Below are 24,321 nucleotides of genomic sequence, written 5' to 3' on the forward strand. Positions count from 1 at the left end.
CCGGGTGAATGTTCGGCATCACCTGTTCACCTCTTGAGATACCTTTTTTGTGCAAGAGGCTCTGAAGTAGTCACTGGCCTCCTTGGTTTATGGATAATATGCATTCTATGTTGGCTGTTGTTTACATGTATATATCTATCGACGCCGTGAAGCTTACATTTGTGTGAATACATAGTTTATACGCCACTTGGTGTTGATAAATTCCAACGTTGCGTGGCATCTTACACAGGGGGGTTCCCATCATTCGGAACGCGGACACACCCCCCCCCCCCAAATCTGTCATCTCTATCTAAGTGTAGTCGATCTCCACGAGTAAGATGTCTTGCCTGGCTGCGACTCGGCCCCGTTCAAACCCCTGGGCCTTGCCGTAGAGTCCACAGGCACCTCGCGCTTACTTTGAACCCTCCTAACCAGGGTCGGCTGTGCGGAAGCAGGTGCAGGCGCAGACGCACCGGCAACATTGTCTTCGTCCTCGCTCATCGTGAACAGCTCTTGCTCTTGTCCAAAGGCCGCCGGTGCGAGACTATCAGCCTTGCTGGTGGTCTTGGGTTTAGAAGCGGCATGGGACATGGCGTCGACGAGGACCTTCTTAACCTCTGCCTTCTGGTCGAGGTTCTCCTTTCTCAAGGCCGTGCGGACCTCGTGGACAAGGGCCAGTATCTCATTATCGGACTGGATGAGCGCCTCGTCCTTGTCGGCCTCGGCGCTCTTCCGGAGGTACTGCACCGCCCAGTAGAGGCGGTACCTGACCTCCTTGGAAGTGCGGTACTCGCGTTTCATGAGCTCGGCGAGCAGCCAGCGCACCTTGCCATACTCGTGTCGGATCACGTAGGCGGCGAGGAGGTTATTGAAGTTGTAGACGCTGTAGCAGAGGTCACCGCGACCGTTGACTTCGGCCGCAATGATGCAGAATTGGACCATCTCCCGGTAGTTGCGCAGTTTCTCGCAGATGCGAGCGGCGCGGTTGAACAAGCCGTCGTCGATGTGGATATCTTTGAGGCGGAGGTCGTCGAAGACGGCCTTGATCTCAGGGTAGACCATACTTCGGCCGTCTTCACCCGCCATCCCGGCGCGGCGCTCTTCGATTTCGGCGAGTTGGCCGTGGACGATGGGATACATGGCCTCGTTGGTATCGCAACCTTCAGACTGCGCACTACTCAGGAGTGCCATGGCCTGTCTACTTCGAGGGCCTTCGGTTTCAACGACAGCTCTGACTGCCAACTTAAGACAACGACTCGTGTGACCCATGCCGTTGTGTAGCGCACGCTTATAAAGAGCCAGCACACTATTCCACCTCCCAATCTGTGCATCCGCTCTCATGGATTCGAAGGCACCCACCTCGTGGGCAGGGCTTGCCATGTAAGCTCTCAACCGGACTTGTTTGGCCCGGGGGCTTGTGGTATTCGTCAGGTTTTTGTAACATTGATCGAGGCCAGGGAAGGCGGTGCTAATGCCAGCACCTTTCATGGCATGGTACAGGTCGGACAGCTGTTTATCGTTATACTTCCAGTTTCTGCGGCAACTGGCCAACATTGCGGTCCAGAATTTGCCGTCGGCGGTGTAGCCGGAATCCATACAGAATACCAGCCATCGCTTCAGCGCCTGCGTGTCGCGACATTTTGCATGTCTGTCGGCAATGAATGTGACCAGGTGGCGGTCAAGGCCTAATCCGAATTCCGAGATGTACGTTTCCATGAAAGTCTCAACCTCGCCCCAAGTGTGAGTCTTCGCATACGTTTCTAGTACGGCCGCAAATACGCGACGAAAGTGCCGTTCGTTGTTAGGGTTGGCCGTTTGCACTGTCTTCATCGCCTCAAATTCGCTGAAGACTCCAACCCAATTCCCCTGCTTGGCGTTTTGAAGGGTGAATTGGCCGAGTATCTTGATATCAGTTTGAGCTTTTGGGTATATAGATATAAGTTCCTCCATGAGCAAATCTGCTCTCTCGGCTTGTTTAGCCTCGATGCAGACTCGCACCATCCTCGATCGAATTTCGAGAGTGTCTTGGATACCGTAAAAATCGTGATCCCTTGCGTCTTCAAAAAGCTGAAGCGTCTCCGTGAAATTGCGTGTCGACCTCCAACGCACCCAGATGAAGTCTTCCAACCATTTCCATGGCACGTCCCATCCATCGCGCTCCCTCAGCAGGTTGAATGTCTGGAGAACTTCGCGACACTGGTAGCCTCCAGTTGCAACGACTGAGTTGACAACGTCCATGCAGAGACGCTTAGAGTATGTAGAGGTCTTTTTCAACTTGGCGAAGATTCCGATAAATGTGTCGATGGCCAGTGCATGTTGCTGATGCTCGAAGAGTTGCCTCATGAACCAGACCATGGTTCCAAGCTTGTCGAAACTCCAAGTAGAAACTTGTTGAAAGATTTGGACAACGTCAATGGGGCGCGCATCCTCCTCTGCCAAGGCTTGACTGATCAAGTCCTTGCCCACTTTCACGTAGCCAGACCGTATTTTCGATTTCTCCAGCGGCGGCAACAGCAAGTTGCTAACATACAGCCTTGCCGCTGCTTGTAATCGTTCGGGGGCAGATTCGTCATTTTGAGGTTGGTGCGTCGTTGGCGAGACGAGGGATGTGGCAAACTCAAGAACACACTCCGCCAGCGCGTCGTTCTCAGTGGCCACTTTGTGATGGACCGCAAATTCCAGTATCTTTCCGGCACTTCTAAAATCGCTCCACCGGGAGCAAGCTTTTGATAGCAGCGAAGACAATTCCGAAAACCATTCAGGCAGCATTTTTGACTGGTCCACAAACCGATAGGCTCGAGCAACAAGATTCAAGGCTGCGGGTGGTATGTCATTTTCGCGCCGTATAGACGTCGAATTGCGAAGCAGTTCCTCTAACCCAGCAGTCTGAGAAATAACACCATGGTGGTTGCTTAATACACGTTCTACCGCCAGATCAATGGCGTTCTTTTGTGCTGGCTCTCCATTTGGTTGGTTTCCGCACGACCTTAAAACGCAGTCTCGAGCAGACAAGTCCTGTATCGCAGGGGTTGCGGACGAGAAACGGGACACAAAGGGATCATGCCTCTGTCTCTGCGTAGCGTTCAAGGTCGGCCGGCCACTCTTTTGCGTTGTCTCTCGCTTGTCTATCGTCTTTTGTGGAAGATCTCGTTCGCTTGCTGCCCTTGTTGGGCGTCGTGCGTCTGGGCTGGTTTCGTTGACGTGTTGATCCAGATATGAGCTATCGAACACCAATCTGCCGTGTTCGTGTGAGGAGTCGCGACTCCGAGACCGTGTTGGCCAGCTAACGAAATTTGGGTCAGTGGCGACCTCTTCCTGGAGAGCCTCGAGAGCAGCGACGCCACTGGTGCTGTATCGTTTCAAAGACTTCAGTCTTCTGCCATTCTCGACTGCTGATCGTGCTATCTTGATTCGCTGGCGACGCTCTTCCGCTAAGAGGACGAGAGAGCAAGAAGTCCCAAAGAGAAGACCTCGAAGTGCATGAATCGCGGCTTTCGAGGGAACGGGGGCGGGGGCAGACATCGTGCAAGCTCGACAATTGCCATGATCGTTCGCGACTTGACTATCGGATCATTTCGTAGTCGCAAGAGGTCAATCGCTCGAAGGGGGGCTGTCGCAATGTCGGACGTGGTTGCCAATGGGTCGTTGAGACTGTCAGTCAAAAGTTGAAGGACCCTTGTCACATTTACGCCCACTGTCGTACCACCCTCGGCCTTTGCTAAGGTATCTATCTCACCTTATGCAGACGCTTTTTGCCCGCTGACTGCTGTCCCGGCGGGCTGGATTGGGATGAAGAGGAAAAGGAGTTGATCCGTTCCGCCCTCGAGCTTAGCGTCTTAGTCATCATCTGAGCAGACATGCAGGAGAACCGAACCCGAACCCGAACGCCAGCTTCCGCTCGGCAGAAAGCAGCTCTAATCGCCCATATCGTGAAATCCATCCACTCCTGTTTCTAGAAGCTCTCGAATTCGAATGATCTCAGAAGCTGTATTGTCATCTTGTCCTCCGCTGATCATTTGTTCTACTTCATGCAGCAAGCCTAGCGCAAATCATGACCCAAAGAATAAAAACCAGGCTCACTAGACACGCTGCTTTGTGCGATGCTTTGAACTCGTGGGCAGTCTTGAGGTCAGGTAGAGTGAAGACAGAAAGGAAGGTTTCGATTTCCAATCATCATCTGCCGTCGGAGAAGAAAATGTATCGTCAGCTTTCAGTCATCTTGGAAGTCCACAGGGCAGACCTGCAAGTCACTGGAGACTTCATTTGGTCCGATTGCTTGACATCAGTACGCCCGGCACCTGCAGCTCGCAACCGGTAGTGCGAATCGTCGGGTTTAAGACCGGTGATTAGGCACAAAGCATCTCTAGTGTGAGCTAAGGTGGGATGCGGGACTCGGGGAGGGTTCTAATGCATGGCACTTCGGCTGGAGCATCACGGACTTGGAGACTGGCGCAGGAGCTAACTCTAAACATCCACATATCCAATTGGACTGACAGCGTCTGAAGAGACTGGAAGAGCTACCTTACAATGAGATCATCTGTGCCTTGATCTACCTACCTTACAGTCTGCCCTGCCAACTGAGGGGGGCCTGCCTGCCGTCCTGTCATGTTGCCTGTCGTACGTCCCGTTTCGTCCGGAGGGGAAAGAGCGGTCGGTATTAGTTGATCCCCCGCCTTCCTCCTCTGAGTCTCACTCTTGGAGAGATATAAATTCCACCTCAGTCAGCTCGCAAACTCGTATTCTGACCGACCTGACGACCTGACTTTATCCTAAATTCTCTTCATTCTGGGCTGCATTCGACTTACTTCCTCATACATCTCACAATACCTATCATCATGTCGGCCCTCCCTATGGCAGCTCCGCCCAAGAGCCCCTTGGCTCGTTACCGCATTCTCTCTCCGACGGCTTCCGTTCGCGTGAGCCCTCTGTGTTTGGGCGCCATGAACTTTGGCGACGCCTGGTAAGATTACTTTGAAGAGACCTGTCTCAGACATCCTTTTCTAAGAAGTTTGACAGGAAGGGATACATGGGTACTTGCGATCAAAAGACTGTCGAAGAGATCCTCGACTTCTTTCATGAGCAGGGGGGCAACTTCATCGACACCGCCAACAACTACCAATTCGAAGAGTCCGAAGAGTGGATTGGCGAATGGATGAAGAAAAGAGGCGTTCGTGACCAAATGGGTAGGTTTGAGCATCTAACCCAGTGGGAGCTGTATCTGAAATGGAGACAGTCATTGCAACCAAGTATACCACAAACTTCCAAGCGGGCCCCAACGCGCCGGGCATCATGGCCAACTTCACCGGCAACGGATCCAAGAGCTTGCATACCTCTGTAGAGGCAAGCTTACGCAAGCTGAAGACCGACTACATTGACCTCGTGAGCAGCTTTGTCTCTTATCTTTCAAGCGATGTCACTTACACAGAGCAGCTCTACGTCCACTGGTGGGACTATTCTACTTCTATTCCGGAGCTGATGCAGTCTCTCAACAACCTCGTCATCACCGGCAAGGTCCTCTTTCTCGGCATCAGTGATACCCCGGCTTGGATCGTCAGGTAAATTCTATCAGGAATCATCCCCATCAAAGGAGCTGGTCTAACTTCCTCATTAGCAAGGCCAATGAATACGCCAGAAATCATGGACTACGCCAATTCTCCGTATATCAAGGTCGATGGTCTGCTGCCTCACGAGACTTCGAGCGAGAGATCATTCCCATGACCAAGGCTGAAGGTTTGCAGCGTCTTTATAGCGAGATTGGGAATAAATTCTGACACTATATTAGGAATGAGCTTGGCACCCTGGGGCGCGCTCGGCGGTGGCGTGAGTGCTCCTAACTCAATGTTAACTGATCAGAGAGGACAACGACTAACTTGGAAACAGGCTTTCAAGACGGAAGAGCAACGCAAGTCCCAGGAGGGCCGCAAAGTTCAGGCTAGCGAAGCGCAAATCAAGATCAGTCAGGTGCTGGAAAAGATCGCCAACAGCAAAGGGACAATCATCACGAGTGTTGCTTTGGCTTATGTCATGCAAAAGACGCCTTACGTCTTCCCCATTGTCGGCGGTCGCACTGTCGATCATCTGAAGCAAAACATCGAAGCATTAGCCCTGGATCTCTCCGATGAAGAAATTCAGGAGATCGAAGGAGCTGTGCCGTTCGATATGGGCTTCCCCCACAACTTTTTATGGGGAGAGAAGGTCCCGTCGAACCCTGGCGAAGTCTGGTTGTTGAACATGGGAGGAACTTTCGACTATGTACCAGAGCCCAAGGCTATCGCACCCAAAGAAGGCGGAAAGTAGTACTATCGAGTGCGGAATCAGTACAAAAGGTGGCGGCCGATGGATTACTGAAAGGCTGTTGAAAAGCGACATGGTTCACAACCGCTGCTTGGCTGCCGTTCAAGTGCAATTTCATACACATTTCTGGCCAGATTCTGATCCAGTTTGCGATGCTGAACCTGGTCAAAATCTGCAGACTCATTGCTCCTGGAACTGTCATCAGTCTGTTTGAGGCTCTGCAGTGTATCATGCAGCTTACTTTGCCTAGACGCCAATCACCATGCATTCTTTCCGCATCGCTTACGCAGGCAGGATGAAAATCCTTGACTGGAACTACTGGCTTTCGGTGACTTATTTGAAAGAGATGTAATCAAGGCTGGCGCCTGGAAACTCGAAATGTTGTACCCATTCTTGTGATGTCTGCGTGTTTTGCAACATTCCCTCCAATCCGCCAGAGGCAGCGAGCGCATGACAATAGACCCCCAACTACACGAGGGAAATTCACCGAAATCAAGGATACAATAGTACATCGAGAATGTGTGAAGAAAGTACAAGGTGAGTGATCATCCAGCTAGTACAATCAGACGAGCACTACATGGCTTTTTATGACTTGCTTTCCAAACAATCCCTAGATGGGTTCGAGTCAGCACCCACCGTGAGGACTTTGCCACGCGAGAAAGCAATTACTCTAGTGCCTGTTGTCGTAGCACGGGCAAGGAAGGCATAAGGTAACGGGGAGTATCGCAGGAGGTACCTTCCTCACTTTACTTACAAAGCAGGAGCAGTAGCTCCATCACTCGCTCTTTCCTAAGACGAACAACTCATCAGCTGGCAACTACTTGAGAAGCACTCTTGGGCATTTCCTGCCATGATTTGACCCCTGTTCTTCAATTTTTAACAGATTTCCTTCCACTTGTCTTGATTCCCAAGCCGTACGTTGTTTGATTCTGATTCAATTATGTCGCCGTGAGTCTAGAAGCCTGCCTCTCAGAGCTAGCTAATTAAGGTGACAGGCTTCAGGGGATTATGTCGGCTTCTAAGGATATTTTCACATTCGTCAGAAGGCAAACATTCGAATCGGAGCCCCATAGAACATTGCATGCAGTCAACGACGCCAGACGAAGCCTGCCGGGCTTTTCACAAGACATCAATCCAGACACCCTTGCTGGGGTAACCGTGAAGGTCGAAGAGTCAGATCAGAACTTCGGCACGTGGCAGTTGGTCACTCACGACCAAAGCTCTCCGCTCCCAAGCATCGAGGAAAGCTTGTCAATTGGCGAGTCACCGCCTCAAAGTATGGGGAGCACCATGCCCGCCACGCCCCTCGACGTTGATTATAGTTTTTCGCCTTTCCCAAAATCGAGTAGTCAATTCGATCGAAACGAAGGTAAGTCTCATGCGATGAAAGGCGATTTCTTCTGACAGCTTGACTAGCATGGGATCCCGCAGGAGATGTGCCGGTTTCAAAACAATATCAGTTATCTGCGCCAAAGATATCAAGCCCCCTCAAGAGACAGCGCGGAAGGCCGTCCTTGAGATGCCATACAAAGATGACCATTGATAATTACAAGATGTTAACAGCACCGGAGAGATCCCAGGTGCCGATGTATCAGAGTATCAGGGATGGCTTTGATACAAGAGAGATCAACGGCTTCACCAAGCTACAGAGCACGAGGCGGCGAAAGAGATCACCAGCCCCGCCTGGAATAGGCTCTCTTCCTGTATCTTGCGGCATCAAATCTGCATCATTTCGAAGCAATACAAAGAGTACGAGGATGCGCGAAAGATTTGTCATCGACTCTGATCTACAAGAAATTACCAGAGTCAGGGCTTCATCTAAAGCAGTCGATCTACTGGCGATGCCAGAGTCCCAAGGAGAGGCAACTTTGAATTACTTCCACCATACCAAGAGGAACAATATCAACGAGGATTCCGGAAGCCCCAGAGTCTTACCATCCCTCCGCACCATCGAAGTATTGCCACGGCATAGAAGATCGAGACACCGTTCCGGTAAACTATTCATCTTATCTGATGATGTTGAAGAGATCGAGCCCGCAAGACACGACGCCTTACAGTCGGACCGAGCGTGCGCAGTCTCCCGTGGTGATTCTCACGTAGGCGCATCAAGCCTCTCGCGGGAGGCTTCAGCCACAGCGCTGGTTGGCGACGTTTTTGACGACGAGCTGGGTACGAATCAGCTGGCAGCAACAGACAGTACAACACCGGCCAACACCATGACTAAGATGAAGCCAGATGCCGAACATAAGACCTCCCTTGGTCTCATGAACACCGGGGAAACATATGTAGATGGAGAAACCCCAAAGGCTTGGCCGGCTGGGTTACAGGGAGAATCGGTTTGGACTGGCGCATTCACAGACCTTAGACCACGTCCCAATGGAACCTTTTCCAGCGAAAGGCAGAGTTATCAAAAACAAGAACAAGGCGCACCTAGTTGCTAAATAGCAACACAATGGAGATGTGGGTATGCACGCGAATTTCAGGAATGCGGAGAAGATGGAGGCATGCGTGATCATCGTAACTGTGTACAAAGCTTCCTCGCTGGGAGACTCTTGGGAGAATTAGCTTGATGGAGACTATCAAGATTTATCAACAGCCACGCTTCTCACCCAATACCATGGGTATCATCTGATATAATAGATACCAGGCTTTTCCGTTAACCTCCCAGTCCTTGAAAAAGAAATGCTTGCATATGTAAACCACCTCAAACGCCGTGCGCCCACAAGTCTTGTAAGATTCCATCACAGGTTTCTAAAGGCCGTAGTCGATCACTTCGCACCCTTGCCCTTGGCTTCCGTTTCGCCAAGCTCACGGATGAACACGCTTGCCTTGCCTTCAGCGCTATAGTCCTCCATGCCTGTTTCGAAACCTGGGCAGACACCAACGGCAAGGTACTTGCCATCCTTGGAGAAAGCTAGAGCCGCGACGCTATCGGGGAACTTTTGGTACTGCTTCATCCTGCGCTTGGCCTCGGCGTCCCACAAGGCGACCGTCCCATCACCACCACCCGAGGCAAAGGTGCCGTAAACGGGGTGGAACGTCATAGCGTTGACCGGGTACACGATATCGCCCTCGCCATCAGGCGCAGCCGCACGATGGCACTTGAAGGCGTACTTGCGAGCCTGGGACTCGGCCGAGTCCTCGAACCATTCGACGGCGACGCGACCCTCGATACTGCTAGTGGCGTAGCCGGCATCGTTGGGCATGCATGAGATGGCGCGGGTGAGGAACTTGAGCGACGACTCGCGCTGCTGCCAGGGCTTGATGTCGTGAGTGCCGGGCTCAGCGAAGAGGGCGGGGATGTTGGTCAGGTCGTAGATGTTGACGAGGCGTGCGGTCATGGCAACGACGACCTTTGAGGGGCTAGCTGCCAAGGCATGGGGCTTTCCGGGCAGCTGGACGGTGATGTTCGTATCAGAGGGCGACTTTGCGTTGTGAATCTGGAGGGTGAGGTCCCAAGAGGCGGAGATGAGGAGAGCTGTGAGGTTGGTCAGAACGGCGCGGCGAAAGGTCGGCATAGCTGTGACATCACTCACAGTGCTCTGAGCTGTAAACTACACATCGTGCAGGCGCGCCGTGTTGCGCAATGACTTGCTTCTCTTCTGTCTCAAGGTCGATCCTGAATAGAAAGCGTCAGCTTCGTCCAATGGCCAGTGGGAGCTTCATGGTTCGCCATACTTGTAGACGCAGTGGTCTAAACACGCCGCGTAGGCCTCGTTATCTGTCGCGCCAAAGGTTACGTCCAGGACAGGCGCCCGGAACTCAATGGCTTTGATGAGAATGCCTGGCGCATCTTCGCCTCCGCTATGTGTGTCGTAGAGGTAGATCTTCTTGTCCCAGCAGGACACCAGAAGTCTGGTAGGCGACTCGGGCGCATATGAAAGCGAGGAGATGGCGTCGCTAGGCGGTTGCGCCAGCTCGAATTGGGATGCTGCTGAAGTATTAGTAGTTGGTCGATATTGTTGGAGCGAGGTTTGAGGTCGAAGTCCCCCGAAAACTCACCGGGTGCCATTTTTGGGATTATTGTTCTGATGTTGTTGAAGCTCTTACGGTGAAGTAGCTCAATGCGCCTCTAACAACAAGCAGCTCTGGGTGTACCTGGGTGCTAGCTTCTGGGGTCTGTTTACCTGAACAATTTGGTTGGAGGGGCGCTCACGTGGCGATAAGCGAAGCAGAGCTTATCGGTCGAATCAGCACCGATTCTGCCATGGACTACCGCCCCGAAAGCACCCCCCACCATTGTTCGGATTTCTGCGATTTGTGAACCGCAGTAGCAAAATTGTGACTCGATCGCCCAATCACCAACGTAACGCCGCTCACACCCAAAAGGTTGCTTCTTTCGCTTTTCGACGTCGCCCCCGAGCAACTGATCCCACCGCAAGCGATATCAAGACCGACGAGTAGGCCGACTCTCCACCGAGCACAGAGGAAACAAGCTATCCAAAGACCGGAAGGACGTGTAAAAAGCCCGCGCACCTTCTTTCGCACCCCGCCCCTCCACACCTGTTGGCCGACCACCTTCAACAACACCACCCAACCGCCACCACCACCCTTCGTACTCGACGACATCGAGCACCAGTAGCCAAGATGGCGGAACCGAACTACAGTCACTTTCGATACTTCGAAAACAAGTACCCCGAGATCGATGAGTTCGTCATGGTCAACGTCAAGCAGGTTTGTGCCCCGCCGGCCCAACGCACACGGCGAACCGAACCGCCCCAACCCACCCGGTCGCCGTGGATATGAAGGGTACATGAGAGCGAGAGAGAGGGAACATCCGGGTCTGACTGGTGATATAGATTGCCGAGATGGGTGCCTACGTCAAGCTTCTCGAGTACGACAACATTGACGGCATGATTCTGCTTTCCGAACTTTCGAGACGTCGCATCAGAAGTATCCAGAAGCTCATCCGTGTGGGCCGCAACGAGGTTGTCGTCGTCCTTCGTGTCGACAAGGAGAAGGGTTATATCGATCTTTCTAAGCGTCGTGTGTCGCCAGAGGATATCATCAAGTGCGAGGAGCGGTACAACAAGGGCAAGATGGTCCACTCCATCATGCGCCACGTTGCCGAGAAGACCCTCACCCCGATCGAGCAGCTCTACGAGACCATCGCATGGCCCCTCAACAAGAAGTACGGCCATGCGATTGACGCCTTCAAGCTGTCTATCACGTGAGTTGAGGACTATGTTTCGCTATAGCAAGAGAGATTGTGAATACTGATGCGTAAGTATAGGAACGCCGAGGTCTGGAACGACGCCACCTTCCCCAGCGAGGCCGTCTCCGAGGAGTTGAAGTCATATATCGCGAAGCGTCTCACCCCTCAACCTACAAAGGTCCGTGCCGACGTTGAGGTCACCTGCTTCGGATACGAGGGTATCGACGCTGTCAAGAACGCCCTGCGCACCGCCGAGGCGCGCAACGACGACCAGACCCAGGTCAAGGTCAGACTCGTTTCCCCCCCTCTGTACGTTCTGACCAGCACGTGTCTGGACAAGAACCTCGGTATCACCCGCCTCGAGGAGGCCATTGTCGAGATCCGCAACAGCATCGAGGCTGCGGGCGGTTCGTTGGTGGTGAAGATGGAGCCCAAGGCCGTTACGGAGAGCGACGACGCCGAGCTGCAGGCTCTCATGGAGAAGAGGGAGCGCGAGAACGCCGAGGTCAGTGGTGACGAGAGTGTCTCTGAGAGCGACGACAACCCGGAGGTTTAGATTTTTCCTTTAGAGTCAACGTCATCACAACAAAAAAGGGGCGGCTGGTAGAATGAGCGTACTGGCAGGCTGGGAATCCAGAGTGATTCTAATGAGACGACCAAAAAAGAGTCTAAACATTTCAAAATTATTTCGTCCTGGCTGATTGTGAGTGAGCGACGGACTGATGATACTATGGGACGAATGATCCGTTTCAATAAATACGATGTATGGCCGACCTTACCACAAGCTAGGGCACTTAGCGAGAAGACGAATATGTCTATTATAATCAACCCAATTGATGACAGTAGCTTTCCCCGGACACTACCTGACGGCTCATCAAAGAACAAATGTCAGTGACACCCCCCTAAGTAAAGCCGTCCTCCAATAGCCGAATCCGCATAACCACAAACAGTACCGATGCTTGTGGACTTGCCATTGTATCGGCGCGGACGTCGTTATTGTTGTTGCGGTGACCGAGCGGTTTAATCTCCTGCGTGGAGCAGAATGCTCCTGACGGTTTCATTGGAGGTTCTCAATCGAGGCGAGATGCTGGGGGCAAGAACGACTAGTTCCTAGATACCTACCTGAGGAGACTGCTTTGCCAACCCTTCATCCGATAACTTTCCTATCACCTGATTACACCAGAATATACACAGGAAGCCCATTTAGGTAGGTCCCTCTAATTCCATTCCAGTCACCAACCAGAAGGCGCCCGTCTAGGTCGACGGATCAGGTAAAACTGGCTAGGTGGTGGAGAGGTTTATGGTCAACAATCAAAAAATTCAGTCGCGCCAACAGCCTACTCGACGACAGGCTACGAGTTCGAGTTCGATTCCCAGCATGAGAACCAAGAGAAGTAGCCCCCAAATCGGCACCGCGGGGGTGAACTCTTTCCTTTTTGGGTTCAAATTGTGATGTTCTTTGTTCGAAGTATATATTGCATGTACTAGAAATTTCGTGATCCTCGTCTCACCCTAGAGATTTAAGAATAAAGAATATTTGATTCATTGAAGATATATATGACTAGAAGATTGGGCCTGAGCAACAGAACGTAAAGAGACGAATCGGCAGAGGCAATCGTGTCATATGATTACTACACTTCAACTCGATTGTGCGGTTCATTACTTATCTTTCAATGTTCTCTGCTGACCAAGATAAATATTAAATAATCATCATTTTCATACAATTGTCAAATAAAGAGATATCGAATCGTATGATGGAATCTCGAAAGTCCCGCATGTAGGGGGGGAGTTGTTAGGCGTACCTTAGTTGATGTTCCCAAAGCTCCAGTACTTTCTGGTGATACCTTAGAATTGATAAGATAAGAGATAAGATAACAACATGAGATGATGGCGAGCTCGAAACCTTCCTCGCGACAATTCTACCTGCAACAGGAGAGAAGGCGCTGTTCCCAAGGCACAGCGCGGTAAACCTCCGCGAAAACCTGACAATATCTTGCGCCCATGGCTTCCCGTTCGCTATGGGCGCGCGCACGAGGGAGCTTCCTCGGTGACACCACGCTTCGCCTGCTTGGGCTTGCGACATGGATCCCGGTCGTGATTACATTCAACGACCATGTTGCGACCATCACGAGCATCAGCGGCGGCTCCATGTACCCCTACTATAACGAGGATCGCAATAAGACGACTGCAAATGATATGGTGCTCAATTGGAGGTGGAAACCCTCCTACGGGCTCCAGAGAGGCATGATTGTCACATTTAGGTGCGTTTTCACTTGCCCTTCGTATCATGAAGGTTGAGAAGCCGAGCGGCGAGCTGACCCTTTCGTTTGCTTTTTACAGGAGCCCTTTCCATCCCGAAACCGTAGCGATCAAGAGAGTCGTCGCGCTGGAAGGCGAATATGTCACAACGAGAGCACCGTATCCGGAGAGAGTGGTCAGGGTACCGCAGGGCCATATTTGGGTGGAGGGAGATGGGCCACAGGATCAGACGCTGGACAGTAATACGTACGGTCCGATATCTATGGCTCTGGTGACAGGAAAATGCATATGGAATATCTGGCCTTGGCGCAAGTTTGGCCGCGTGAAATGGGAAGAACACAAATTCAAGGATAGATACTGAAGCGCAAATGGCTTCGTGTATGAATAAGCATGTGAGCGGGACACTAAGAGAGTCCTGGATTTGGGTTACAGGGCCATCAAAAGTTTATGTATACCATGAGGTAGTTGGTCAACGACTGGGTACTTTCAACTTCAACTCCCCTCTGAGTATTCGGATTGTTTCTAATGACGATTGATCTATCTGGTCCTTAAGTCCGGGCATTTCAAAATCCCGCCATCTTTGAAGCGGCGCGGGCTGTCCCGCGTTACAGCTCGGAGCTCTCGGGACCGGGCTTTCAGCTCAGGGCCTTAGGTCCGGCTGATTCAGTCGACACTTGCAGCTGATGAAAGAAAGAGACGGGAGCTCACCCGACGGTGACGCAGCGGGAGTACAGCATTGCATGTGGTCTGTGCACCACCAACAAAAATTCCCAGAGTCGGGAACCCTGCATGAAATTTCGATATCATTATCTGCAGCTGCTGCTCCTCGCCGCCGCCAAGTTTTTGACTGCGCCAATTAACCCACGCGACAAACAACAACGAGGAGGCCTCTCCTTCAATTTCCCCTCGAAGCCCATTTACTGCGTTATTTCTTCTGTCGTCCCGCAGCGGGAACTCACCAGTGCCCAACCGCGAATCTCTCTTCCCCCCTTCGACATCGAAACCGACCGACGTCAGCATTTCAGGACCGAGAGGGACCGAACCCTTGACGCAGACCAGAGAGTGCCTGGTCAAACAACGACAGGCATCACTCGCAAATGTCCGTCGCTGACCGCATCGTCAGCTCCCTAGCTCCGGCCGACAATAACGCGCAAACGATTCAGGGGGGCATCTCGGCTTCGACCCCGGCGGCGGCGGCCTCGTTCGAGGAGGATAGATATGCGGTACAGACGGGAGGACTTTTGCCGGATATCAGAACAGTCGGACAATCTTTTAGACAGGAGGATATGAGCTTACAAGACGACTCTTTCGAAGAGGAGGGCCGCCCGCCTTACCTCCACGCCATGATTGCTGGAGGTGTCGGAGGTTCGACGGGCGACATGCTCATGCACTCCCTGGACACGGTCAAGACGCGGCAACAGGGCGACCCGCACATACCGCCAAAATACACGTCTCTGGGCTCGTCATACTACAAGATACTACGGCAAGAGGGCGTCCGACGAGGTCTTTACGGCGGATGGATACCGGCTTTGGGTGGTTCCCTTCCGGGCACGATGATGTTTTTTGGGACGTACGAATGGAGTAAACGGTTTCTCATCGACCATGGTGTGCAACAGCACCTGGCCTACCTCACAGCTGGTTCGTCGATCCTCGCGCTGTGCTGTCGAGAGACACTAACTAACTGACTGTTTTCAAGGCTTTCTCGGAGATTTAGCCGGCTCCATCGTTTACGTTCCATCCGAGGTGTTAAAGACCCGCTTGCAGTTGCAAGGACGGTATAATAACCCCTATTTCAAATCGGGCTACAACTACAGAGGAACCGTTGATGCGGCGCGGACAATTGTCCGTCACGAAGGACCGGCTGCGCTCTTCCACGGTTACCAAGCAACACTGGCCCGTGACCTCCCATTTTCAGCACTTCAGTTTATGTTTTGGGAGCAATTTCACGCCTGGGCACGCACCTACAAGCAGAGCAGAGATGTTGGTGTGCCGCTGGAGCTCCTTACCGGCGGTCTCGCCGGCAGCCTGGCTGGCATTATGACATGTCCTCTGGACGTCGTCAAGACGCGTTTGCAGACGCAGGTGCACCCTGATCTGTTGCCCAAGGAGATGAAGCCGGTGGTCAAGGGCGCTGCGCACGCTTCAACGTCAAAATCTCAGACGCGCAACATTTCAACGTCTTCACCCTCGACGCATACCCCGCGACCAGGCGCGGTCAACTTGCAGACCTCGTCCGTCATCGAAGGTCTCAAAGTCATTTACCAGACGGAGGGGCTCAGCGGATGGTTCAGGGGCGTGGGTCCCCGTGGTGTCTGGACTTTTATTCAGAGCGGCACCATGCTGTTCTTGTACCAACGCATTCTCAAGTCATTAGAGACTTGGGATCCACCAGTGGAAGAGCAGGAGCGTGCCATCTAAGGAGGTTTTGGAGGTTGGGCTGGAAACGGGTGATACCAGGGTTGGATGGAGAAAAAACAAAACATTGTACAAACAACCCCCTCTGTACACTTTGTAAGGATAAACATGGGACTGGCGTTTGACGGCATAGTAGAAGGGGCATGGTGTCCGATAGAGAGCTGATAGAGCGAAAGACAAGTCCCACTTCAAGTGCTGATCTGATTTACAAAAAGCCAGAACCAATGTGTGCGATATGGTGGCCTAAAGTCGTTGTTCTCAAAGAGATAGAATCATCACAAGGCTCACTTGAGGGAAAAGTCATAATAAGGTTCATGGCTCTTGGAGTATATCTCAAAAAGCACCAAACAAAACCTCTTGTGAAAGACATGTGAGAGAGGCTGTAATAAGGTAAGCTTTCCAGGTTGGTTCTCTGGGATGACCAAGCTCCAGCTAGGTGTCATATGCAGCAACCTGTAGTACCTACCTGCCTGCCCCGCCAGGTTCTAGCCCAAGTGCCTATTGATGGCCGGGGGAGGAACTAGACCCCTGGCTACCCGCTAAGACCCCCCCTGCGTGACGACAGACCCAGCTTCCATGGCTGACGCGGGGTGTGCTGAAGCTTCCCTGGTGCAGCTCCCAAAATTTCGACCTGTGAAACACGCGCCTCGCGACAGGAACCAAGACCTCGAAACTCTTCCATTGTTCACCACTCCTCCACCCACTGCAGCACCCATCCAACCGCGCACCCACTTTCACGGCTTGAATACACAAGGAAACTTCACGTTCGAATTGAATAGACGTTCCAATGGCCTCTGATTCAGGCACGCCTCCTCCACGGGAGCCGACCCCGGGCGGCTCCCTTCCATCTTCAACTGCGATCCCCTTGAAGAGACCTGCTCTCGAAGAAGACTTTACTCCTTCTGTACCTTCGCCACTCAATCCCGACGTCAGATCTACACCAAAACCTCCAGGCGCCGACGAGATGCCAGCAAAGCGCAATAAGAAGGAGTCGCTGAAGAAGCGCGAATCCAAGGGCGCCTTTGGCGGCGACAGCAACCGCGGCACGCCGGACCCCAAGCATCGCGAACCTAAGCAGTCCGACTACAGTCCGATGCGCTACAAGCTGGCGCCTCCCAAGCCTTCCGACTTTGAACCTGCTCGCGGCGCCAGCTTCACTCATCACCATAACGTCCCTGCTTTGGATGGAAGCGAGATCCAGTTCTACGAGACGTCGGAGCAGTGAGTTTGCCGACAGCGGAGTTCTGACTGAAAATGCTAACGAGACCAAAGTGTTCACAATAAGAAAAGCTACCACTACACTCACTGTATAGCGGACCCCGGATTCCCCTCAGCACTATACTACCGAGGTACCGAAGCAGAGCCCACAGGGCCTCATCTCAGCTTCGAGGACAGCGCAACTCATCTGTTCTTTGACCAGACGGGCCTTCATATTACGACCAACAAGGGTTTCCGTATGACGCGCGCGAATGTCGCTATTCGGGAGGGACGGTTCTACTGGGAGACCAAGATTACAAGAGGAATTGTCGACAAGACAAGCGGAGACGAGAAGCCCGAGTCGCATGGCCACGTGCGCATGGGTTTCGCGAGAAGAGAGGCAACTTTGGATGCGCCAGTAGGATTCGACGCATACAGTTACGGCTTGCGCGACGTTGGAGGCGAGAAGGTTTACATGTCACGACCCAAGTCCTTCTTCCCCGAGGGAGAGGGCATCCGGGAGGGCGATGTCATCGGCCTGGAGATCCAGCTGCCTTCGGAACGCCTGCAGCGCAAGGTCCTGGCTGGTCAGTACAACCCGGCCGTTGATACCGGCTTGGACTATGACAGCACAAATTTTGATGCGCCCAATATCGTCCGTGATCGCATCCCCATTCGCTTCAAGTCGCACATCTACTTTGAGAAGATTGACTACCACACAACCAAGGAGCTCGAGGACCTCATGAACCCTTCGCCTGTCTCCTCCGGCCCGGCCAACTCGGTCGAACCGCCCAACCCTAACCACGTCGTCCCTGCCCTCCGTACGCTTCCTGGATCCTTCATCAAGGTGTACAAGAACGGCGTGCTCATGGGCACCCCTTTCACCGACCTTCTCGCCTTCCTGCCCCCGGCCTCTAAGCCGCAGGGACAGATCGGTGCTCGCGAGGGCCTCGACAATGGTATGCTCGGCTACTATCCCGCCGTGAGCGTCTTCAGAGGCGGTGCTGCCGAGGTCAACTTTGGCCCCGACTTTTGGTTCCCGCCTCCCGGGCTAGAAGAGAGTCCCGACGACAATGAGGTGTCCATGATCGACGCCGGACAGGAAGAATCCAAGAAGGTAGCAGCGTCATCCTTGGTGCCCGCGTACCCTGGTCTGGATCAGGTGCGGCCGGTCTCGGAGCGGTACACGGAGCAGATTGTCGAAGATATCGTCTATGACATCATTGACGAGGTTGACTTTTGGGTCCAGGATGGCTGCAAAGTCATTGATCGTTTCGGTCAGGGGGGCGAGAAGGCTGGTCAGACGGGCAGTCTTGCTGCTGGTGGACGCGAGGAGATTAAGGAGTTGGTTCAGGACGATTAGAAGGGATGACCCTCACGATGGGGGAGGCAATGTTGTGAGACACAGTAGGCAATTCTTTTTCTGTTTTGCGCTCCGGAAGATACCCAGACAGACTTTGCGATTATGAAAGTCTTTGCATTCCAATTCATAGCTGTACATTGAATCTATCACTGGGTGAGAAACATTGAGTAGGGAAAATGTCCTCTCCACATAGAGGGTGTTTAATTTTCCAGAGGGTAAGGATGGTAAAAAAATATATGGAACGAGACTGAATATATTTCATCTCTCATCATGTAGTTCTCATCCTTGCCTGTCCATTTCATTCAAACATCGTTCTGAATCATTCGTCGCAGAGTTCAAGGAGACGCCAGCCGTAAGGGTCATTATAAAAGAAAAGAATTGTGGAAAAGGAAGAAAAGTCGGTCAACTTCCAAAGCACGCGACAGCCCCCCCCCGCCCCTATTTACTTCCTTGTCGACCTCCGTCTAGGGGAATCGGGGCCCGGCGACGCCCGTCGCTGAGGCGTCGTCCGTCCGGAGCTGTGTCGGCCGCTCCGCCGGCTGCGTTCGCTGCGCTGGCTGCGCGGACGATCTGATGACCGCACCACCGGCTCGGTGCGCGAGCGGGAGGGACCCGCCATGAGGGCCGGGTCATCGGGGAGTTCTTCGATGCGGCCGGAGCCGTCGATGATTTCGGGCGCGTTTTCGCGCTTGATGCGTTCTTCGCGGCCGCGCTTGTGGCAGTACCAAAGGACGAAGAGGAGGACTTTTGAGGGGAATCATGTTAGCATTCTACTCCTGATTCTTGAAGACGAAGGACTGGTCAAGGGGTAGAAAAGACTTACGGAAGATGGAAACGCTCCAGATGACGTTTGCGCCGATAAAGGCCGGCCAGCGCAGCTTGAGAGCGTTGACGATGGCCTTGAGCATGCCCACGACGGCGCCCGGCTTGGTAACAAGGTCCGCGAGGCTCGTGGGCGTGAACATCTTCTTCGCGGCGCCCTTGATGCCTTCCTCGGCGGCGAATTCCGCGTGGTTGACGCCCTGTGCTTTCGCGGCGGCGGCGAGGACCTCGGGTCCCAAACTGGCGGTGAACTTGTCCGGGAGCTGGGTGACGAGCTTCTTCATGCTGTTGGGGAGCTTGTCAAACGTCTTTGCGAGGGTGCCGTCGCGGTCCTCGACGAGGGCCTTGAGGTCGTCTGCGGCGGTGGGCACGCCGTTGACGAGGTCCTTTAGGACGAGGGTGAATTTGGAGACGAGCTCGGAGGATTCTGCGGATAAGGGCACGGCTTTGTTGTTGCGCGCTGACAGGTTGAGGTCGTCGAGCACGCGGGAGAGGTCGTCTTCTTCGCGGGCGGCTTCCTTTGGTGGGACGTTTGCCTTTGTTGGGGCAAGCTGCTTGTCCTTGTCGTCGAGGGTTCCTTTGGCCTTGTTGAAGAGGAAGGCGATCTTGCTGGGAATTTTGGAACTGCTGCCCGAGGCATTTGCGTCTTTGGGGTCTACCGCTACTGTCGCGGCCTTCTTGGGCGTCTGCTTCTCGGCGGCGGCGGCGGTGCGCCGGGACCCGTCAGAGTCCTCCCAGATGTACTCTGGCGTCTTGCTGCGCGGGGGCAGGGCGGGCCGGACGCTCTCGTCGTCCGAGTCGACGTCGTTGGCGTCGGCGAGGATGCGTCTGAAGAAGGCCTCATCTTTGCGGTTGAGGAGAGGCGCGGGGCCTCCGCCTCCTGTCGCTGCGCTTGCTGTTGTCGAGACGGACTGCGAGCTCGTTTGGCGCCTTGTGGCTGATGGTCGCGAGTCTGGGTGAAGCTTGCCTGGTGATGGTAATGGTGCTGGCGAACCGTTGTTGTGTTCCACCTCGCCTTCTGCTGCTGCCGCCTCTTTTGCCTCCTTCTCTGTCTTGTACTTTTTGAACTTCTTGTAGCTCAGGTATTCCAACATCTTGGGCGACGAAGTTTAGGTTTCTCTGGGGAGAAACCAACAGAGTCTAAGGGTGGCGTACTGGTTGACAAGTTCTGTGATTCAATATGCTGTCGACAAATAATCACGGCAAAGAAGCTGTAGTTTCCTCGAGGAAGATGCAAGAGCGTTGTAATGAGGCGGCCGGAACAGGTTTATTTTATTACAACGGCCAAGCGCTTGTTCTGAATCACATGCGGTCTGGGTCTGGGCCAGGGCCCTGCGCTCTATCATGCGGCGTCACGTCGTCCAAGTTCATGTGTTAGATTGGTTGAGCGGGCAAGCTGGGGGGTAGCTCACACAGCCACATGTGATGTCACCCTTGCAGCGGCCTCCGATGTGGCGGTGCAATGGACAAGAGTGGAGATCCGGATACAGCTGCCGGTTCGCTTAAGAGCGGTCCAGTTGTTTGAGGTTGCGCCGGAGGCATCCAATGGATGAGCATGAATGATCACCCGTTCAGAATTCGCCTCTTTTGTTGGGGCTGGTATGGGCAAATGAAAAACCTCTAAGAGCATTGCGGCTCATCCAGTCCCCTTTGACAGTTGTCTGGGCGTTATGTAAGGTGTTGTATGCTATTGGTAAATATTGAGTGGTTCGGCTGAGTTAGCCGCCATCTTGGGGTATCTTGTATGGCAACTGCCCATCGCATCCCGCGGGTAGGGCTTCCACATCTTTCTATGCTTCATCATGCCTCATCCTCGTCTTCTTCTTCTTCGTCTCCATGCTCCCCGTTTTCGTGCATGACTTCGTCTGCCGCATTACTCTTCCTGCCACCTCCACTCCTCCGGCGGCCCCTTTGATATGCCTCTGTGCTGGTCATAGCCTGCTCTCCAACATAGTGTTCACCATCCCAGTCCTTTGAGCACCTGGGACACTTGTGACTCCGTTGAGTGCGCCAGTAACCTTCTTGACATGTATTGTGCAGGCGCGCGTTGCAGTCTCGTTCCGCGCACCGTTGTCCAACTGTGACGATTTCCCTACACGCCTCGCAGAACTTGATGCGCTGCCAATCTTGCGCGGCCGCGTCGGGGTCGTTGAACGAGTCAATCAGCCATGCCCTGAGCTCAAGCAGTGCTCTTGGGCTGAGGCTGTAGAACCCGTCCTTGGACTTCTCTAACCAACCCTGGTTCACTAGGTTCGCCAGCATGTCTTCCACTTCGCTGTGCTTAAGTCCCTTGTCCGAGGAAGACTGCGTCTGCGTGGGTTCTCCGTTCTCGTCGTTATGATTGTTGTTCTGTCGAGGAGGGCGGGCCAGCTTGATAGCCTGCATCTCCGTGATGCACATGAGCTCCATGCGCGGGGAGTTATATGTCTCGAACATGGCGTCCAATAATCTCTTTGTAAAGGCAATCTGTTCTGCGTTGAATGTGGTCGCCAGCTGCGTCATGGGGTCGGAGGCGGTGTTCACGAGAGCGTAGATGCGCTTCTTGGTGACTTGATGGATCGTGCTTCGTATCTCGTAGTCAAAGAAGGAGACGCCTTCGGCTGCAGCTTGCAGGTAAGAGTCGAAGTCCTCCACCGTGACCTGTTCGGGGGCGACTGGCTCGCCATCTTGGGCTTCGATGGTGAAGATTCCGGCAAGGATAGGCTGTGCGTCTTCGTATGTGAGGGTGCCCCGAGCCAGGAAGGCTTGAAGGAAGGCACGGTTGCCATCGTTGTAGTGTTCTCGGACAATGTTCATTTCGGCGTGGTAAGGCTTAAGACTGAATCGTGTATCTGGGGGTTTGACAGCGTGTCATAACGGCCGTAGTTGGCATGTCCTAGAGGCTTTTGCGAGTCGCTAAGGTTTTCGCGGGGGAATGCCTCTAGACGCGACCGGGACGCGCTTCGCTGGTGAAGAACTACACAGTAATTGAAAGCCAGAGCTTCTGGGGACCCCACCGTGCCTTCCACCAAAGTATGTACATAGAGACCTGAGAGGAAGTTAAAGTGGAGACCGTTGGTGAGCCACAAAGTGGCTGGAAGAAGGCTGCGGTACTTCGCCGGAGAATTTCCATCTTCTTGGAATGAGATCTTCCTTTCCCAAATTGCACTGCGCATCGGCCAGCGGGCAGGGCCTCTCCGTGGCTCTGGGTCCATTCTGGACGGGATCCTCGCTCCGAGTGGAGTTCCAGATCCTTCAACCCCTGAACACCAACCTTCTTGCTGGGCAGCAGGTTGGAGAGTGCATGGTGTGCATGGCTCCTTCGGGCAGCAGCTGAAGTTCATTCCAGCGAACGAACCTTGCTCTCTCTCACAAGCTTACAGGACGAAGACGCCACATGCCGACGACACGGCACTTTGCTGTGACTGCCGATCATACTCACACCCGCCGGGCTCCCTCCAAGGTTCAGCTCTAATACAATCTCGACCTCGCACTCGCTCTTTATTGGAGCCGGCTCACTCATCAGCACGTGGGAGTGGTCCGACCGTTACGCAGACTCGATATGCCTTAGATCCAAAATTGTGTCGCGGCAGACGTTCAGCAACCTTCCTTCTAGCAGTAATGGCAGGACTGACACCACACGCCGTCGGCCTTTCATCTCAACAATCTGCGCCTCCGCGACTAAACCTGCTTTTTGGTTTAGCACTAGGATTTCGCTGCTTGCCTTCTTGGGTCCAACACCCGAAGCCACGTCCGTCGCTCGGGCTAGATTGGGCAGTGGTGTAAGGCCTTTTTCGTGTTCATTTCTGACTCAGGAGGACCAAGGTTAATACAAAACCACTAGCCCCAATCACCTTCATGGATTCACCCTGTCCCTCTATGAGCCCAAGCACCGAGCACTCGGTAGGCGGCATGCTCCCCTGCCATCGAACTCAGCTCAACAATGAGATGATATGATGAGCATCGTATCGAACTGGTCGAAACTCTGACATGTTCGGACCTTCCTTTAAGGGGAGATTGTCTTCCAGAAGATGGAAACTGTGTTTTCAGCCACCGACTGACTCGAATTCGTTGTCGACAACAGTGCAGCCTCCAATCAATTCCAATGGCATCGCATTGTTGGGGGTTGCCATACGCAGTATGTTGCCTCCCATCGGCCCGGTCGCCTCTACCGGGTTGAGGCTGGTCCGGGAGACCCCTCCGCAACGTCCGTCAGTCCACACACCCTCAGTCGGCAACGAATCTTGCCTCGAGGACGCGCCTCCACTTACCAGACATGTTTCGAGCCATCGTTGCCTCAAACCCCAGCGACAATTGTGGTTGGTCTCAATATGGGAGGCGAAGAGTTCGGTCGAACTCGTACGTTGCCATGCCACTTACCCTCTAGCAGCCTTTAGTTTGACACTTGGTCGGCCTATGGACTTGTATTCCGCAACAGTTGCGACGACGCTTGCGCACTGCTGCTTCGGCCTAACCCACGCAAACTAGTGATGTCTTCTATTAGATGGAGCGTGGCGTCCAACGTTTTCATCTCGGGTCAAGCAGCCACCGAGTCTGTGGTCGGCAGATGCCGCCAGAATCGCACCCAGAAGCCAGCTAGAATGCCGTCACAATGTCAATCTGTCTCGCCATGACATATCCGAATGGACAGCCTCCGAAGCCATTTCGACCTGGTTGTAATATTGTTCTGGAGATCGCCTTCGTACACTATCGTGTTTCAACCTTTATTATCCACCCTACAACAAGGTAAAACTCTTCATTACCATCCCGAGCGGCCCCGCCACCACCCCCTCGTAGGATCCCCAGCCAAGACATTTCTAGTCCGCCGGCTATACGCTGTAGGGGGGCTTGCGGTTCT

The 24,321-nt window shown here is 53.4% G+C and overlaps 9 protein-coding genes across 9 annotated transcripts; 5 read left to right on the plus strand and 4 right to left on the minus strand.

The window, feature by feature from the left end:
* Positions 1–285: 285 nt before the first annotated feature.
* On the minus strand, positions 286–3,501 carry CPAR01_10815 (uncharacterized protein; the record flags this gene model as incomplete). The annotated part of the gene is made up of 1 exon (XM_060495075.1): positions 286–3,501. One exon carries the CDS (start codon positions 3,499–3,501, stop codon positions 286–288), a length of 3,216 nt encoding a protein of 1,071 aa, XP_060345423.1.
* Positions 3,502–4,814: 1,313 nt separating this feature from the next.
* CPAR01_10816 (aldo/keto reductase) lies at positions 4,815–6,276 on the plus strand (the record flags this gene model as incomplete). The annotated part of the gene is made up of 6 exons (XM_060495076.1): positions 4,815–4,939; positions 4,996–5,162; positions 5,213–5,534; positions 5,591–5,709; positions 5,762–5,799; positions 5,860–6,276. 6 exons carry the CDS (start codon positions 4,815–4,817, stop codon positions 6,274–6,276), a joined length of 1,188 nt encoding a protein of 395 aa, XP_060345424.1.
* Positions 6,277–7,213: 937 nt separating this feature from the next.
* On the plus strand, positions 7,214–8,714 carry CPAR01_10817 (uncharacterized protein; the record flags this gene model as incomplete). The annotated part of the gene is made up of 3 exons (XM_060495077.1): positions 7,214–7,221; positions 7,269–7,642; positions 7,837–8,714. 3 exons carry the CDS (start codon positions 7,214–7,216, stop codon positions 8,712–8,714), a joined length of 1,260 nt encoding a protein of 419 aa, XP_060345425.1.
* Positions 8,715–9,041: 327 nt separating this feature from the next.
* CPAR01_10818 (WD repeat domain-containing protein) lies at positions 9,042–10,285 on the minus strand (the record flags this gene model as incomplete). Its single annotated transcript, XM_060495078.1, has 4 exons — positions 9,042–9,751; positions 9,810–9,892; positions 9,952–10,207; positions 10,276–10,285. The coding sequence occupies 4 exons, from the start codon at positions 10,283–10,285 to the stop codon at positions 9,042–9,044; spliced, it is 1,059 nt and encodes a 352-aa protein (XP_060345426.1).
* Positions 10,286–10,860: 575 nt separating this feature from the next.
* CPAR01_10819 (eukaryotic translation initiation factor 2 alpha subunit) lies at positions 10,861–11,984 on the plus strand (the record flags this gene model as incomplete). The annotated part of the gene is made up of 3 exons (XM_060495079.1): positions 10,861–10,947; positions 11,073–11,443; positions 11,507–11,984. 3 exons carry the CDS (start codon positions 10,861–10,863, stop codon positions 11,982–11,984), a joined length of 936 nt encoding a protein of 311 aa, XP_060345427.1.
* A 1,445-nt stretch (positions 11,985–13,429) lies between these two features.
* On the plus strand, positions 13,430–16,105 carry CPAR01_10820 (uncharacterized protein; the record flags this gene model as incomplete). The annotated part of the gene is made up of 3 exons (XM_060495080.1): positions 13,430–13,689; positions 14,811–15,325; positions 15,384–16,105. 3 exons carry the CDS (start codon positions 13,430–13,432, stop codon positions 16,103–16,105), a joined length of 1,497 nt encoding a protein of 498 aa, XP_060345428.1.
* Positions 16,106–16,889: 784 nt separating this feature from the next.
* Positions 16,890–18,662, plus strand: CPAR01_10821 (SPRY domain-containing protein; the record flags this gene model as incomplete). Its single annotated transcript, XM_060495081.1, has 2 exons — positions 16,890–17,323; positions 17,375–18,662. 2 exons carry the CDS (start codon positions 16,890–16,892, stop codon positions 18,660–18,662), a joined length of 1,722 nt encoding a protein of 573 aa, XP_060345429.1.
* A 442-nt stretch (positions 18,663–19,104) lies between these two features.
* Positions 19,105–20,578, minus strand: CPAR01_10822 (uncharacterized protein; the record flags this gene model as incomplete). The annotated part of the gene is made up of 2 exons (XM_060495082.1): positions 19,105–19,406; positions 19,486–20,578. 2 exons carry the CDS (start codon positions 20,576–20,578, stop codon positions 19,105–19,107), a joined length of 1,395 nt encoding a protein of 464 aa, XP_060345430.1.
* Positions 20,579–21,284: 706 nt separating this feature from the next.
* On the minus strand, positions 21,285–22,280 carry CPAR01_10823 (RING-like domain-containing protein; the record flags this gene model as incomplete). Its single annotated transcript, XM_060495083.1, has 1 exon — positions 21,285–22,280. One exon carries the CDS (start codon positions 22,278–22,280, stop codon positions 21,285–21,287), a length of 996 nt encoding a protein of 331 aa, XP_060345431.1.
* Between the last annotated feature and the right edge of the window lie 2,041 nt (positions 22,281–24,321).

Source organism: Colletotrichum paranaense (assembly GCF_030867605.1).
Source record: "Colletotrichum paranaense strain IMI 384185 chromosome Unknown Scaffold_9.1, whole genome shotgun sequence".
NCBI classification, from domain to species: Eukaryota; Fungi; Ascomycota; class Sordariomycetes; order Glomerellales; family Glomerellaceae; genus Colletotrichum; species Colletotrichum paranaense.